At 50.1% G+C, this 16951-nt stretch overlaps 1 protein-coding gene, 1 long non-coding RNA gene and 4 other non-coding genes across 7 annotated transcripts; 1 reads left to right on the forward strand and 5 right to left on the reverse strand.

Moving 5' to 3' along the window:
* Positions 1-15: 15 nt before the first annotated feature.
* On the reverse strand, positions 16-7475 carry LOC110557184 (uncharacterized). Its single transcript, XR_002476944.2, has 6 exons — positions 7347-7475; positions 2216-2998; positions 1184-1260; positions 881-943; positions 580-633; positions 16-199 (listed from the first exon to the last, which is right to left on the reverse strand). It is a non-coding gene; the product is annotated as an uncharacterized LOC110557184 (long non-coding RNA).
* On the reverse strand, positions 272-345 carry LOC132653404 (small nucleolar RNA SNORD99). Its single transcript, XR_009591148.1, has one exon. It is a non-coding gene; the product is annotated as a small nucleolar RNA SNORD99 (small nucleolar RNA).
* On the reverse strand, positions 727-854 carry LOC132653320 (small nucleolar RNA SNORA61). The gene has a single exon (XR_009591089.1). It is a non-coding gene; the product is annotated as a small nucleolar RNA SNORA61 (small nucleolar RNA).
* On the reverse strand, positions 1017-1146 carry LOC132653319 (small nucleolar RNA SNORA44). Its single transcript, XR_009591088.1, has one exon. It is a non-coding gene; the product is annotated as a small nucleolar RNA SNORA44 (small nucleolar RNA).
* Positions 1607-1743, reverse strand: LOC132653311 (small nucleolar RNA SNORA16B/SNORA16A family). The gene has a single exon (XR_009591080.1). It is a non-coding gene; the product is annotated as a small nucleolar RNA SNORA16B/SNORA16A family (small nucleolar RNA).
* Rab42 (RAB42, member RAS oncogene family) lies at positions 4421-8343 on the forward strand. Of its 2 annotated transcripts, XM_060379394.1 has the most exons (4): positions 4421-5374; positions 6552-6755; positions 7123-7546; positions 7860-8343. In XM_060379394.1, exons 2-4 carry the CDS (start codon positions 6722-6724, stop codon positions 8278-8280), a joined length of 879 nt encoding a protein of 292 aa, XP_060235377.1. In that variant the 5' UTR covers positions 4421-5374; positions 6552-6721; the 3' UTR covers positions 8281-8343. The 2 variants fall into 2 exon arrangements, with proteins under 2 accessions (XP_060235377.1, XP_021507096.1); XM_021651421.2 differs by lacking the exon at positions 4421-5374 and having other exon boundaries at positions 6192-6755; positions 7095-7546.
* The last annotated feature ends 8608 nt before the right edge of the window (positions 8344-16951 follow it).

The following is a 16951-nucleotide window of genomic DNA, read 5'->3' on the forward strand; positions in this document are numbered from 1 at the left end:
AAAAAATCCAATAACCAGGATTTCCAAAGTCTTTATTGACCTAAGTATATAGTAAGTCAATGTATTTTACTTTATTTTTCAGGGTTTCTCCTTGTGGACCAGGCTGGCCCTTCAAGTGCTGGTGTTAAAGGCAGCCTGGCTGAGTATTAGCCAGACTTCTGCTTGCTTCCAGGGCAGTCCAGTCCTCTTGTTGACTTGTCTGAAAAGGGAGTTGAGCAAGCCTGTGTTAGTTCTGCTTTCAGACCCAATCCACACCTTAGGCTTTCTCTATAACCGGTCTCAGTCCCATATCCGCATTTCTCATCCACAGATGTCCACTGAGATTAGGTTTCATCAAGGACCAGTGTCTGAACTGCCTGTTCCTTTCCTCAGGATCTCCCTCCCTGACTGAAGAGGTAGATGGCCCAAGTACATGCCTGCTCTTAAAGTAAGGCCTTCAACACATAAATGCACCCACACCACAAGGTGAGCACCTTTGTCCCTGGGTTTGAGCAGCTAATACAGCACACACAGGACTTTGAGATGCTAACCTTTACTAACTGCACTTAAGGACAGGGCTCATTTCAGCCTTCAACTTACCGAACCAACTGTAGACCACATCACGAATGATGGCCACTTCACTGGTCAATGGCCCTATAAGTAAAACATGAAAGAAATCCAAGTCAGCAATGCTACAACTGCCCAGAGGCATCTTTTGCTCTCAAATTATCCCATTTATAACCCCAAATATGTTTGAACCTGGCCAGTGCTCTATACCAGAGTACATTGCTGTGAGGCCAGTATCCGCATACTCTTCCTCCTTTACGACCACCAAGACCAGTGTCAAGATCCGATGGGAAAGGGAACCAGAGGGTCAGGCTGTCTCAGACGGCAACTTTACCTTAGTTTATTTGAGCAGTGGCAGGCCGGCTTCTCAGACATTTCCAAGAACATTCAGTGTAACCTGCAGAAGGAAGCTCTGTTGTGAATCCTGAGACAGAACAGTATTCTAGGTAGAGCGTAAGTCCAGGCAAAGCATATATAGGAAAGCTGAGTGGCAGCTGCAGGCACTGTGCTGACCTGCGCTGTCAAAGTCTCTCCAGTTACTCTGGCATGCAGTTGGAGATCCCATGGCTACAACCAGCCACAGCCCTTGGAAACATGCTGCATTTCTCCAGGTAAGCCAACCCAAACCTCAACTTACCAGGCCCTACTGTTGCCGGTCACCACGGTCACATCTTCTTGTCTTCCCCCTTACCACCATCTTCATGGAGTCCCCATCTGGAACAGGTAAGAGGCAACACAATTATCCACAGTAATCTTACAGTACCCTCCACCTGGTCCTCAGTGCCCAAGGCATGGTTCTATACCAACAGATGTTTGAAGAAAGCTCAGGGAACTACTTCCAAAGTCTCAGACGGCTAACTCCACATTCAAGATATTCTGGCTTGTGGCATTCTTTGTAGCCAGATCTGGCCTGAAACTCCCTCTGTAGAGCAGGCTGGCCTAGAACTCGGGAGGGCATGCCTTTACTTCCTGTGTGCTAGGTGTAAGGTCGTGTGCCACAACTTAGTATATATGCTGATATTGATAGACTCCCTAGATAACCTGAGAAATCTCACGGTGGAGATGTCTTTTCCCAAAATGTTGCAGATCAGTTAGCAGCAAACAGAACCGCGACCGTCAAGGAAAACTGTTTCTCTGGGCCTCCTTTTTGACCACAGCAGCTATGTAGAAGCAGCTGCAGCTTCGATAAGGGCCGCAGTGATGGTGATCTCACCCACAAGCCACCTGCCTCACACACCCAAAAATGGCAATCCTGTAAACTCCAAGCCCCTAGCTTAATGCTTTAAAGATGGGACAGGTTCCTAAATATAACACACGTCTCAAGACTCCTCCTGTCTGCACACACAAATTCTGACCACTAAAGTTGCTTTAGTTACCAGAATTAGCTTAAAAAAATGGCCGCCTGCGCGATCAGAAGGCGACAAAGTTGAGGGTCCTGTAAGGGCAAAGATAGGCCGAGCTCCCGAAAAAATACCCCTCACGCTTGAATGGTACCGTTGACACAGGGACCACCTAGCACGTGCCAGGATCCGAATTCAACCCAGCACAAAGGTCACTCAGAACTCAGCGGCCTCCTCAATTAAAGTCACTGCACCCAAGCACTTAATGCCTTCAGCCCGTCACCAGATTCCACCCGACCCCCACTAAGCCGATGGCCTCCGTGACTCACCGTCGAAGGACGCGGTGCGCAGGCCGGGCTGCGGCCGCGCAAGCGGTCATGGCGATTTCTGGGGCCTCCACTGCCGAGATGGAGAAGCCCGGTTCCTCCGCAGCAGGCTCCGCATCCGCCAACCTCGAGGAACGCATCCGGGGAGTGCGGGCCGAGGACTGGGCCCCGGGGGTGGGGGAGGGCGGTTAGCCGGGCCGAAGTCCATGGCGCCACAAACATAGCTGGGTACGGGGACGAAGAGAGAAAAGGGAGGAACGCGACCTGCAGCCGGCTTTTATACGCGCCCGCCCTCAGCAGCGCCTGCGCCCTCCGCCTGCCGCACAGCGCCACTGGGAAATGTAGTTCACGCGCGCCCGGTCGTGCTCCTGAGCCCGCCCTGATCATAGCGGCTTCCACCCGGGCTACAGCGAGCTAGACTCACACCCAAGAACAGTTGGCGGACCCTACGGATTAAGTTCCGCCGGCGACTTTGCTTTTTCTCCCCGGACGGTCCTGGGGTGCCAGAAGGTGTAGCGGGAGGCTGGAAGGGTTTCTTGAAGGAGGCTATTGAAAGTGCCGATTATTTGTTCAAAGTTTGTTTCCTCTGCTAATATGTATCTTTTTAAGCACCTGCTGTTTACGCTGGGCCTTATTATTCCGTCGCATTTTCATACACACCTTGTGTACAGTCTTCATGATTATGCCATTATCGCAGGAATCTGAAGAGTGGATCACAGCTCGCAAAGGTAGACTAGACGCTGAACACAGCTCAGGTACACAGTCACCACCCTGCATTGTCTTTTGCTTATGGGATGAATGAAGAACGAATGAATGAGTCTCAACTTAGAAATATAAGCGGGTGAGGCGCATGGTAACCATTTTCTCCCCACACCACCCCTGCACCTCCAGTGGGGATCCGGGTCTGTAATCCCAGCGTTGGAAGGAGTAATGAAAGGGGGTTTGTTGTTGTTGTTGTTTGGTTTTTTGTTTTGTTTTGTTTTGTTTTTGAGACAGGGTCTGTCTGTAGGTAGCTCTGCCAGTCCTGGAACTATGTAGACCAGGCTGGCCTGGAACTCAAACACTCCTGTCTCTGCCCCACAGTGCTGGAATTGGTTAAGGTAAGTTTCGAGGCCAGCCAGGGCTACTTGAGGACTTGTCTCAGAAAAAGCGTAAATAGTAGTTGCCAAGAGTTCAAGAGGGAATAGTGCCTATTCCCTGATATGAGTTAAATTGTAAATTTCGTTCTTCCAAACCGGGTATGGTGGCACACGCCTGTAATCCCAGCACTCTGGGAGGCAGAGGCAGACAGAGCTCTTGAGTTCCAGTCTAGGACAGCCAGGGCTACACAGAGAAACCCTGTCTCGAGAAACAAACAAAACAAAAATTGTTCTTCCATAGCCTTTTTAAAATTTTTATTTTCTTTGAGGGAAAAAGTCATTTATTTGGCTTATAATTCTAGGTTACATTCCATCACTGCAGACAGGTCAGAGCACAGAGGGGCGAGGTCAGATCACATCTACAGCATATAGTCAAGAGCTGACTTTTGCTTTTGATTTTGTTTTTGTTTTACACAGTTTGCCCAGGCATGCGTCAGCCTCCCAAGCAGCTGGGATTTCAAGCCTGCCACCAGGCCCAGCTTTTTCCCTCCTCGGTGTAAGGGAGGGAATCACTGGCCTTACCGTATACTGCTCGTAAGCTATATATCCTTCAGCTCCTATATACACCTAAAACAGTAGGTTTTAGCCTGGCGGGGTACCTCAGAGGTAAGAGCATTTGCTGTACAAGCATGAAGACCATAGTTTGGATCCTGGCGCCCTCATAGCAAGCTGGGAGTGGTCGTTTGTTCAGGAAGGGTTTGAAACAGGGTCTCACTATGTAGACCAGGCTGACCTTGAATTTACAGAGATCCACCTGCCTCTGCCTCCTGTGTGCTGGGATTACAGACCTTAACACTCTATGTTGTTTTCTTTGGTGGGGGTGGAATTTGGTGCACCACTAAGTCCGGTTCCTTGGTTTTTTTGTTGGTTTTTGTTTTGTTTTGTTTTAAGACAGGTTTCTCTGTGTAGCTTTGGCTATCTTGAACTCAGTCTGGAGACCAGGCTGGCCTCAAGCTCAAAGAGATCCACCTGCCTCTGCCTCCTGAGTGCTGGGATTCCAGGTGTGCGCAACCGCCCTCGCCCAGCTCCCTACCTTGTTTTTTAAGACAGGGTCTCTGACTGGCCTGAAGCTTGCCAAGTATAATAGGAGAGTGCCCAGGGGTCTTCCTGCCTCTTCCTGCCGGTGCTGGGATTACAAGCAGGTGCCAGGTTCTCAGGGTGGAATTCAGCTTCTCGAACTGGTGTGTGCAAGCACTTTCCCAGCTGACCTAGCACTCCAGCCCGTGTATGTTTTTCTGTCCCACTCACTCGGGGAGCTCCCCGAGAGCAAGAACCGCGCCTCTGCCTTCTCCACGCTGTGTGTGTGCTGCTATGTAAAAGAGAGATGGGCTCAGCACGCGACACGACTGCAGCACAACTCTGAAATTTGAGTTCAATGCCCAGAACCCACCTAAAGGTAGAGAGAACTGACTCCACAAAGTTGTCCACTGGCTGCTGCGTGATGACTGGAGGATGAATGAAACTTGGCTGCATAACCCAGTAAGTGGTCTTTAAACTACAACCTAGATCTCCCCAAAGGAAACGTGGAAACCCTTAGCTGCTGTGGCAGATGGTTCTGTCTAAGCCAGCCCGTGGGGGCTTGTCTGAGCAGACAAGGAAGCAGGGCACCAGGAAGGGAAAAAGCTGCCCCCTTGGGTTACACACTCCTTATCTATGGCATGGGTCAGCTGACATGCGATTCTGATGGCAGGTGCGGTCAGAGGCAGGCACATGACCCCAGCGCCAGCCGGAGCCTCTGAGAGAGGAAGTTCAAAGAATCCTATGCTGACACTGCACAGCCCACTAGGGCTGCGGAGTTCTCTGCAGCCCATCTTTGGGGAAGGCTCCTCTGCGGGGTTTCACGCCTCTCTGCATTTGCACGGCAGCCATGGCTGGGATTATTTACAGTTAGTACATAGATGGCTTTTTGGTTCTATGTTTGGAATCAGTGAGAAGAGGGCCATCAAGATGGCCTATTGGGTAAAGATACTTGCTGGAAAGCTTGAAGACCTGAGTTCAATCCCCAGGACCTGCAAGGCAGAAGGTGAGACCCAACTTCTTCAGGTTGTCCTCTGGCCTCCACACAGGTGCCCTGCACATGGCTGTCCATACACACATACAAATAAGTGAATATTAAAAGAGAAGTAAAAGAATCAATGAAAAGAACCCTGGGCTGTTCCAGATCCCAGACAGTGAGAAAATGAAATAATGAACAAAACTTTGTCTACAAAGCCAGTTCCAGGACAGCCAAGGTTGTTATACAGAGAAACCTTGTCTCAAATAACAAAACAAAACTTTGGGCTTGTATAGATTTGCTGACTGCTGAAGTCTTTCTTGCTGAGGTAGCATGGGTTTGTCGGGTAGCCTCTCCCAGCTTCAGTTTCTCCAACTGGGCAGAATAATCACCTACTCAGAAGGCCGTGTGAGAAAGGACTATGATGATCCAGAGAAGGCTTCAATGCTGAGGGCTTCCCTACTCCCCGCCATTTTCACATCAACGTGGTAAGACCCACTCTCAGAGGGATGGTGGCAACTTATAGGGGAACAAATGAAGAAATTAAAACTGCCTGAAAACTTTCTGGGCAGTGGCGGTGCACACCTTTAATGCCAGCACTCAGATCGAAAAGGCAGGCCAGCCTGGTCTACAAAGTAAGTTCCAGGACAACCAGGACTACACAGAGAAACCCAATCTCTAAAACCCAAACAAACCCAAACCCAAACCAAACAAAAAAACCAACACCACCAAAACAAAAACTGCTTGGGACCAGCCAGAACTCCAGCCTTGCTACCTTAGGCTTCTGGAAGTAGATTTGAAAGCAAACATGCTGCCTTGACATGGGCTTTTTTTTTTTTTTTTTTGACAGGGTTTTTCATGTAACTTGGCTGTTCTGGACTTATATTCCTGAGTGCTAGGATTACAGGGCTCATCACACCTGGCTTTTACAGGGGCTTTTAATTCAAAGGGGACCCAGGACCCATGAGGGCATCCTTGTTTTCTGACTGTTCCTCTTGAGGCATCAAGGGGCTCGTAAAGAGTCCCTGCCATAGAGTCACTGACTCCGAGAGGCACCATATGACAAGTCACACTTCTGAGCTTTGGGTTCCTAAAGCCCAGTCTAAGCGTTACCCCCCAGAAACCATCTAGCCTCATACTGTCTTGGCTGCAGGCCAGCAGCACGCTCTGGAGTTACACTTCGCGTTTCTGGTCTCCTCCGCTACAGCACAATCCAACTCCGTCTGGGGCCCTGCAGTCCCGGCTTAGAGGCTGTTGAACATTCACGTTGACCCTTGAGCTGGTGAAGGCCCCTGACAGCGCTAGTGAGACTCCGGGAAAGGGGAACCTGGACAAGGAGGGTGCGCCTGTGAACCAGCCACTTCCCAGAGTGAATCGATGTCCGCTCGGCGTGGAGGTGCCCTAAGCACAGGTACAGGGTTAGGACTGGAGACAGGAAACATGCTAACTTGGTGTCTTAGTCCAGGGTGGTGTGGCCTTTAAGCTTTTAAGCTCCTCTCAGCCCCCACTGTCCATCTTTTCTATTTTAAATCTTTTTGTTTGTTAGGGTTTGTTTTTTGTTGTTTGGTTGGTTGGTTTTGGGTTTTGGTTTGTTTGTTTTTCTGTTTTTCGAGACAGGGTTTCTTCTGTATAGTAGTGGATGATCTGGGTAACTTTGTAGACCAGGCGGGTCTGGAACTCAGAGACCCTCCTGCCTCTTGTCTCACAAATGCTGAGATTAAAGGCTTTCTAAATCCTTTATCCTGTGAAGCAGAGGCTGGCACGGTCTCATTTTACAGAGGTAGCGATTTCCACCCTGCCGGACCAACTACGCCAAGGATTGGCCTCCGGGACCAGGCTTCTCAGCCCGCTGGCCACGACCCTTCCTGGAGGCTGTGCTAAGGCCAGGAGGGACCCACAGAGAGAGGGGGAGGAGGGTCCCGCTGGAGGGGCGGAGCGTGGCAGAACCTGCCCGAGGTCGCTGGGGAGCCCAGATCCCATGGAGGCGGCCGGCTGCACCTACCAGTTTCGGATCGCACTGCTCGGGGACGCGGCGGTGGGCAAGACGTCCCTGCTGCGGCGCTACGTGGCCGGTGCGCGCAGGGCGGAGCCGGAGCCGGAGCCCACGGTGGGCGTGGACGTCTGCAGCCGCGTGCTGCAGCTGCGCGCCGGGCTGCGGGTCAAGCTGCAGCTCTGGGACACCGCGGGCCATGAGCGCTTCAGGTGCGGTGGGGAAGGGGAGGCCCAGGGCCACTCAGGTGCCAGCCGCAGGGGCCCAAAGCCGGGATCAGTGGTCCCTGCCTGTCAGCCCCTCCCTATTCGTCTTACAAAGCCCCAGCCCCAACGCGTGGGGTCTTTGAGCCACACCTCCACACCCAAAGCCCTAGAGGAAATGTCAGCCTAAGGGGAATTTGCACCGACCTTCCCGTGATGCTGAGAGCGCCCAAGGAGCTCAGAGCAGCCTTGTGCAGGGGATGGGAGCGGGCCTCTGTGGCCGTCCTCAAGGCTTTCGGCCTAATTCACACGCCCCCTCCAGGTGCGTGACCAGATCCTTCTACCGCAACACGGTGGGCGCTCTGCTGGTCTTCGACGTGGCCAACAGAGAGTCCTTCGAACACATCCATGCCTGGCAGCAGGAGGTCCTATCCGCCCAGGGCCCTGGCAAGGTGATCTTCTTACTGGTTGGCCACAAGTGCGACCTGAGCACCCGATGTGTCTCCACCCAGGAGGCAGAGGAGCTGGCCGCCTCGCTGGGCATGGCCTTCCTGGAGACCTCAGCCAAAAGTAACTGCAACGTGGACCTGGCCTTTGACACTGTCACCCATGCCATCGAACAGGCCCTGCAGCAGGGCGACATCAAGCTGGAGGAGGACTGGACAGGTGTCCGTCTCCTCCACAGAGCCCCAACCCCTAGATCCCCCAGACGGAAGCAGGACTCTGGGCCATGCCAGTGTTGACTCCGGGAGAGAAAGGGTTAACGTGGTGCCAGCCTTAGCCACCGCCCACCCCCCATCCCCCCACTCCCCCCATCCCCCCACTCTTCCCCCCCCCCCCCGTGACTTTACCGTCTCTGACGCATGCCTGCCCTCTAATTCTTGGGTCTTTTTTCTTTATTTGAGATTAAACACAGGGTTTGACTAGATATCCTTTATATGCAGAATGGAGCTTGCTAACTTGCCGAGGCTGGCCTTGAACTAGTGACCCTCTTGAGTAACTGAGATTACAAATGTGTTCCTCTCGGCCAGGACCTCTCCTGCGCTTTTAGTTCTCAGCACAACCCCTTTCTAGAGAACAATCTAAGATCAGGTATGCAACTTACTGTCATTTAGTGGTGCACAAATGCCTCGAATTTGGAAGGCAGAGGCAGGATCAGGAGTTCAGAGACATTCTGGGCTTCATAGAGAGTTCAAGGTCAGCCTGTGCTACATGGGATTATTGCAAAACCAATAGTAAAAAAATCCTTGTTTAATTCCACTGCACAGGCAGGTTAAGACATGGCATAAGGAACAGGCTGACTCACTCAGAGCCTCTGACAGCCGAGTGGCAACACCAGGCTTCCGGCTTTCTCTCTTGGCTTCCACATGATCATTTCTGGCAGCTTCCTGGGCTGCAAGACAGCTCCCTGGCAGTGTCTGTTCACTGCTTCGCTGGCAAGAGAGTGAGGGGGATTCCAGTGCAAGCTTGGCTTCAGCTTCCCTGCCTGCAGAGTAGCACGAGTCTGTCCCTGGCACATGGCACCTCTCAAGGTTCCCAACCAGAGATCAGTGACTAGAGTTCCATTGGGGTTGACGGAGGGAGCAGACTTTGTTGGGCTCGTGGCAGACAGCACGGAGAAGCCACCAAGGGTCTGTTTGCTGGGAGTCCCACTGGATGATCGGTCTAGGTTGGAGAGGTATTTAAATTCAGGACACAGCTGCTCTGGCAAGAGATCAAGTTCAGAGTCCTTCTAGAAAGATCTGGAATACAGACGTACGTGCCTTTAATCCCAGGAGACATAGGCAAGCAGATAGATAGGAGTTCAAGGCCAGCCTGGTACCTAGCAAGTTTCAGGTACAGAAAAATTTAGGTCCCGGTGTGGTGGCACACGCCTTTAATCCCAGCACTCGGGAGACAGAGACATGCAGATCTCTTGAGTTGCAGGCAGTTCTGTTCGGTAGAGTTCAGTGAGTTGAGAGGCAGTTCAGTTTATGGAATTCAGAGGCAGTTTTTACCCGGAGAGGTTTTTTTGTTTTTTAAGAGACAGGTTGAAGACAGAACAAGCTAGACACAGGTGAATACAGAACAGAACCAGAGAAGGAGGAGCCAGGAGATTAGAATGGGTTAGTATGAGGCCAAGCAGAGCAATTCAGTGAGAAACTGGGAGAAGCCAGATTGAATTGGTCAGCTTGGCGAGGCAGCTGAGCCAGACAGCTGACTTGAACCAGTCAGCAAGAGCTCAGATAGAACTAGAAAGGGTGAGGTTAGACAATAGTAAGTCTCAGAGGCTGAAAACATTCTAGGCCTAGATTAGATTACAATGACCTCAAAAGTTACTTTACCACTTGGCTTTCAGTACCGCCTGGAACCTGGCCATCCTTAGTGCGACCTCCAACATCTGTGTATGAGGGTGGTCTTAAAGAACTTGCCTGCTTCAAGGCATAGATGCCTCAGCCTTTGACCTCAGCGCTGAGGACACAGAGGCAGGTAGATCACCTGATCCACACTCTCAGTTCCAGGCTAGCCAGAGCTGAGTTACTCATTGAGATGCTATCAAAACAAACAACAAAATCCACAAACAAAGAAAAAAAAAGAAGGGGGGATGGCTCAGCAGTTCAGAACACTTGTTAATATTGTAAAGTAATAACTCAGTTCTTAGCACCTGGCCTCTGCCTCCCTGAGGGCTGGAGTTACAGGCACGCACGGGCCACTGCGTGTGCGCAGCTAAAATAAAAATATATTTTTAAGGAGAGTGAACAAACTCCCATACCTCACAATAATAAAAAACAAGCAAACATAAAATTAAATATGTCTAGCCGGGCACAGTGGCGGTGCACGCCTGTAATCCCAGCACTTGGGAGGCAGAGGCAGGCAGATCTCTGTGAGTTGGAAGCCAGCCTGGTCTACAGAGTGAGTCAGGATAGCCAGGGTTTGTTACACAAAGGAACCCTTTTTGAAAACAAAGGGCTAGAGAGATGGCTCAGAGGTTAAGAACACTGGCTGCTCTTCCAGAGGTCCTGAGTTCAATTCCCAGCAACCACATGGTGCCTCACAGCCATCTTATATTGAGATCTGGTGCCCCCTTCTGATGTGTAGGCACACATCATGTAGAACACTGTGTACATAATAAATACATCTTTAAAAAAAAAAATCTAAATTAAAAAACAACAAAGCCAGTCATGGTGACTAGAGATCGAAAGTCCAAGTACATCCTTGGCCACATAGTGACTTTGAAAGTGTGAGGCCAGACTGGAATACTAAACAACAAACAAATGAACAAAGAGCCATGACTCTCTTACTCCAGCTCAGGACAAGTGTGAAGGTCAAACCCAGCTTTGTCGCTCTCCGCTCTCCATGGGCTTCATGGGGGATACTACTGTGTCCAGGACAAGGTTCCCTCTCTGCCCAATCCTGCTCCCTTCTGCTTCTTCCCCAGTGATCAAGACAGGCCACAGACAAACATCTGCATATTCCCCTCCAGCGAGGCTGCTGCATGGAGAATCTGACTTGCAAAGGGGACCTGGTAGGCGGGACTGGCCAAGGGGCAACAGTGGAAGGCCTCTTGGCAGAGACGGTGGGCCAAATCGCAGCAGCAGCATCTTCAGGGGATGTAATTATGCCAGCAAACATGAGCAGGCTCCGGTCATTTAAGGCCGGCAGGCAACTCTTCCCCGTTTTTCTGTTTTGTTTTGTTTTTGTCTGTTTGGGGTTTATTTTGTTCTGTTTTCTGGTGATTTTAGTTCATTTTAGGCAAGATTTGTGGCTGGCCTGGAAAGTGCAATATAAGCCAGGCTAGTCCCTAACTCTCCATGGTTTTCTTGCCTCTGCCTCTGGAGAGAAGCTAACCTGAAACTCACTGTGTAGCCCAGGTTGCCCTTAGCTTGTGCCACCTTGATCAGGGGGCCTAACGTTCTCCATTACTTCTCAGAATGTATCACTAAGGTTATCAGCCATTTAGCTTCCAGCAGCCCCAAGGCTAACCGTCTATAAGATGTCTGGACCTAAGCTGGTGCCTCTGATCCCAGCAAGAGGGCTATGGCCAGTTTGAAACCAGAGTTTCTAATCCAGCATCATTAAGAAACAAAAACAAAAACAAAAAAATACATCAAGGCCAGGCAGTGGTGGCACACTCCTTTAATCCTGGCACTCAGGAGGCAGAGGTGGGCAGATCTCTGAGTTCCAGGCCAGCCTGGTCTACAGAGCAAGTTCCAGGATAGCCAGGGCTACACAGAGAAGCCCTGTCTTCAAAAACCAAAAACCAAACAAACACCACAAAACACAAAAGAAAACATAAAAATTATCTGAAACCTATAGAGATTTCTCCATTTCTAGCCAATGCCCTCATGTTTGTCACTGGTAAATGGATTTACTTTTTCTCTCTCTGTTTTTTCAAGACAGGGTTTCTCTGTGTAGTTCTGGCTGTCCTGGAACTCTCTGCAGACCAGACTGGCCTTGAACTCAGAGATCCACCTGCCTCTGCCTCCCAAATTTTGGGATTAAAGTACTTATTTCTTTTGTGATTATAAACATTCAAAATGTCTGTAATTAAGCAGGATGACTCTGAACTCCCGGTCCTCCTGCCTCACCATGCCTGTTACCTCTTCTACAGTGGGACAGGTCAGTCAGGGTATCTAAACTCAGTTGTTCCTCGTCAGAGTCACTCCAATGGGCTCAGAGTACGTAACACTCAGACGCTGAGACCGGAAGATCATGAGTTCAGACCAACCTGGACTATAATCTCAACAAAACAAAACAAAAAAATCATTCTGGTCAGGGTCGGGAGGACGAGTCTGGAAACCCTCTGCCCCAGGCCCCACCCATTCCGAGGAATGATGATGTCTTGGTGCCCAGCACCACCCTGCAGTGGCCAGTGGGCTGGAGTCACACACCTGTCTCTCAGCTGCAAAACAGGAATGCAGCTTTGCTCCCAGGGGCTGTTGTGAGACCGACTGCTGTGTGAATCCTTCCCACGGTGTGGGCTCACGCCCATTGGCCATCCCTGCCATAACACAGCAACCCTCAGTGTCCAGAAGGCCTGACTATCTTACGGACAAAGACCCTGTCGTGACCAGTCAGGGAAACTCACATGGCTGAATTACCACAGTAGCTAGACCCAAGCTGTGTTTGTGTGTGTGTGTGTGTGTGTGTGTGTGTGTGTGTGTGTGTGTGTGGAGGGGAGGGGGTGTTTGTTTTGTCAGGACAGGGTTTCTCTGTGTAGCCCTGGCTGTCTCTTCATGAGCTGCCAACCGCTGGCCCAAGGTGTTTTCTACCTCAAGCTTCAAGGCTCTGCACCACCCTGGCAAGGCTGCGTTGATGTGAGGAAATCTTAGAGAGTCCAGTGTGTGTCGGCATTACAAAGAAGATGCAGTCCTGGAAACTGCAGCCTCCCATCCCGCTACCACATGGGCTGTGTCCTCCTCTGGAGGGTTTCAGGCACTCAGCATCCATGTCCTGAAAGGAGTCTTTTTCTTCCTGGGTTCTTATCCATATGCTCAACCCCAGACCTAAGAGGTGGTCACTCCTTTCTACTTCTCTCCAGTTCTTCCTATTTCTCTCCCTTCTTGTCCTTATTTTCCTCCTCCTCCTGCTTCTTCTTGGACAGGATTTGATGCATTGGAGGCTGGTTTCAAACTCAAAAGAATTGGTGTAGGTGACCTTGATCTCCTAATGCTCCTATCCAAACTCCCAACCGCTGCGGCGGCAACCTGGTGTGTGTGGTACATGCATGGGGCATGCCAGGTAAGCACTGTACCAACTGAGCTACAGTCCCAGTTTTTGCTGGTTTGTTTGTTTTGAGACAAGGGTTTCTCTGTGTGGCTTTGGCTGTCCTAGGCTAGATTTATAGACGAGGCTGGCCTCAAACTCTCACGATCCTACTGCCTCTGCCTCCCTGAGCGCTAGGACTAAAGGCGTGCGCCACCGCTCTGGCTGGTCTTGTTTTTTTCTAACTGCACTAAGTCCTTATTTCAGTTTCCCCGTCCTTTTCCTAGCTCACCCCATACGGGCACGGGGAGCTACTTCCTAGTCCTAGGTGGGTCCTTGTGACTTCAGCACTCACCCTGCTGCTACAGCCAGCCTACCCACAACCCCCTTGCTTTTTAGTAAATCCTTCCTCACGAAGCTCCCTCAAGGGTTTCTTCATCTTTGGTCCAAACAACTACAGCCACATCCTGGCTGGCCTCTCCTGTCTGTTTCCAACTCTAGACTACACCAAGGAACCCCAGGCAATTCTTTACGTCTCTGCAGGCATAGCATCCTTCACCTAAAACTTCCTGGCCTCTGGGAGTCTGGGCAGTGCTTCACAGACTCCTGCTCAATATGTCAATCTTTTTTGTTTGGCTGGTTGGTTTTAGACAAAGGGTCTCTCTACATATCCCTACATAGCCATGGAGAGCCTGGAACTCACTATGCAGGCCAGATTGGCCTGCAGCTCAGAGATCTGCTAGCGACAGGTGCTGGGATTAAAGCATGTGCCACTACGCCTAGCCAACATGCCAATCTTAAAAATTTTTTTTTCCTTTGAGATAAGATTTGTCTAATAGCCCTAGCTGACCTAGTACTCACTTTGTGGACCAGACTGACCTCACACTCACAAGAGATCTGGCTGCCTCTACTTCCTCAGTGCTAAGATTAAAGACATGTACCACCACACCCAGCTTTTTACTCTGTCTGTCTGTCTGTCTATCTATCTATACCTACCGATTTTTGAGACAGGGTCTCATCCTGCAGCTTTGGCTGGCCTTGAGCTTGCTGTGTAGACTAGGCTGATCTCGAGCTCACAGAGATCCATCTGCCTTTGCATCTAACTCTTGAACACATGCCTTTACTTAGTTCTGTGTATGTATAAATGCCTGCAGGTACGTCTGTGTACCATGTGCATGCAGTGCTACGGAGGCCAGGAGAGGGCAGCAGACCCGCTGGTTGCAGCTACAGAGAGTTGGGAGCTGCCAAGAGGGAGCGGCCAATCAGGTCTTCTGACCATCTTTCCAGTCCCTATATGCCAATCCTCAATATATGAATTCTCTCTTGGGTTTAGGGGAGGGAGTTCAACTCCCTCTCTAAGACAGCGTTTCTTTGTGTAGGCCTGGCTGTCCTGGAATTTGCTCTGTAGACCAGATTGGCCTTGAACTCAGAGATCCATCTGCCTCTGCCTCCCAAGTGCTAAGATTGAAGGCATGCACCACCACTGCCCAGCTGAGACTTTCTCAAAAGCCCAATGTTTGGGAATGTAGCTTAGTGACACAGTACTTGCCTACCATGAGCAAAGACTCTGAGTTTGATCCCTAGCACTGCAAATAAACAAATAATAAAACAAAGCAACAAAACTCTAACAAGAAATTCCAAGCAAAATATTCTACATCATATTCCTCCTCTTGGTTCATGGGCAAATAATTTGCCATTAGCAGATATGAGCAAGCAGCCAGTCCCGCACTTGAGTCTTTAATAATATAGGTGATTCTTCATCAAATTGGCAAGGTATTTCAAATACCTTTTAAATTTTATTTATCTGGGCCAAGCATCTTGGCACATACCTTTAATCCCAACACTTGGGAAATAGAGGCCATTAAAATCTGTGAGTTCAAGGCCAGCCTGGTCTACAAAATGAGTTCCAGGACAGCCAGGGTTAGAGAGAAATCCTGTCTCCAAAACAACAACAAAACAAAACAAAATTATTTTGGGGGGACTAGAGAGATGTCTTGTTCTTCCAGAGGACCCAAATTCAATCCCCAGCACCCATAAAGCAGTTCCAGGATATCTGACGCCCTCTTCTGTCCTCCATGGACACTGCTCACACATGGTGCACAGGCAAAAGAGCCATCCATGTACAGTTTTAAAAATATTTATTTAAGCCAGGCTCGATGGCCCACACCTGTAATCCCAGCTTCAGGGAGGCAGAAGTAGGCAGATCTTAGTGACTTCCAGTCCAGACTGGTCTACAAAGTGAGTCCAGGACAGCCAAGGCTACACAGAGAAACTCTGTCTAGGGAAGAAAAAATAAATAAATAAATAAAATTTATTTAGAGCTTGGCATGGTGGCCCATGCCTTTAAACCCAGGACCCAGGGAAGCAGAGGCAGGTGAATTGCTGTGAGTTCAAGGCCAGCCTGGTCCACAAAGGGAGTCTAGGACAGCTAAGGCTACACAGAGAAACCCTGTCTTGAAAAAACAATAACAAAAATTTATATTATTGGCTGCTTGCTTCTCTCCCTCTGCCTTTACATGAGTCCTAGGGATTGAATTTAGAAGACAGGCTTACATGGCAAACACTTTTCCCCCTGTGCCATCTGGCCAGGCCTCAAACACCTTTCAGGAAACACCTTACTCCTTTGGAAGGCTACAATTACTCCACAGAGACCCCCCCAGCCTCCTGTTCACTTTAGTTCTTTTGGTGAAATGTTTGACACTGACATTTCACACTCTCATCTTCTACAGAGCAGAGGGTAAATTTGGAATCTGCTCCCCACCACCCACCCTTTATTATATTTTTCTGATTCTCTTCACTCTAGGCAGGGAACCGAGGACAGGACAGAAACAATTTACCCCAGTCTATCTTGGTGAACCAATGAGTTTATTGGGCTTACTTACAGGAGCGTGGGTGACCCTCCCCCCCGCCCCCGGCAAACAGCTGCATCACTGAAAAGTCCCATCCCAACAAGATGATACCCTCCCGAAGTAGCAGAGATGGAGTTTCCCCTTCAGTGGGCCTTCCGCACTCTGTATTCCCCAGACACATAGCTGGGGTACAATTACACGCAGCTTGTTAGGAAGCAGGGCAGAACCCTGGATGAGAGTCCACTGACCCTCCTCACTCCTCCCTTCTATGAGGGAGCACTATCAGATCTTGAGAGGGATACCTGCAGGCGGTCACAGCTGCTCTGACGGCGACAGCCTGCAAGGCGGATGGCGCACACCTGTAATCCCAGGGCTTGGCCGTGGAGGCAGCTGGATCCTTAGCCACACACCAAAGTCAGCCACAGCCTGGGCTACAGGAGATCCTGACTCACAAAACAAAACAAGGCTGGTGGTATTTAGTTACTGCCCAGCCTGCTGCTCCTTGCAGTGTAGTCAATAAACCTTTTTTCTTCAGTGTAGTCAATAAACAAACAACAGCTACTATACAAACAAGACAGTAACTGGGACTGGGGAGATAGTTAGGTGCTTCTCTTCAAAGCGTGAGGACCTGAGTTTGACGTCCAGAACCTAGATAAAAATGCTGGACGTGGTGGCACACGGGGGCAATCCCAGTGCAGGGAAGGTGGGGCCAGTCTAGTCTAAGTGGTAGGTTTGAGTCCATGGAGAGACCCAGTTTCAGATTAGGGAGATGACACTCCTGAGGAGGACACCTGAGGTATTTCTTTGGCCTCCACATACACAGATGAGCGTGCATGTGTGAGCACACACACATACACATGACCAGATGGTATCATGCATG

This window comes from Meriones unguiculatus, chromosome 3 (genome assembly GCF_030254825.1).
Source record: "Meriones unguiculatus strain TT.TT164.6M chromosome 3, Bangor_MerUng_6.1, whole genome shotgun sequence".
NCBI lineage: Eukaryota > Metazoa > Chordata > Mammalia > Rodentia > Muridae > Meriones > Meriones unguiculatus.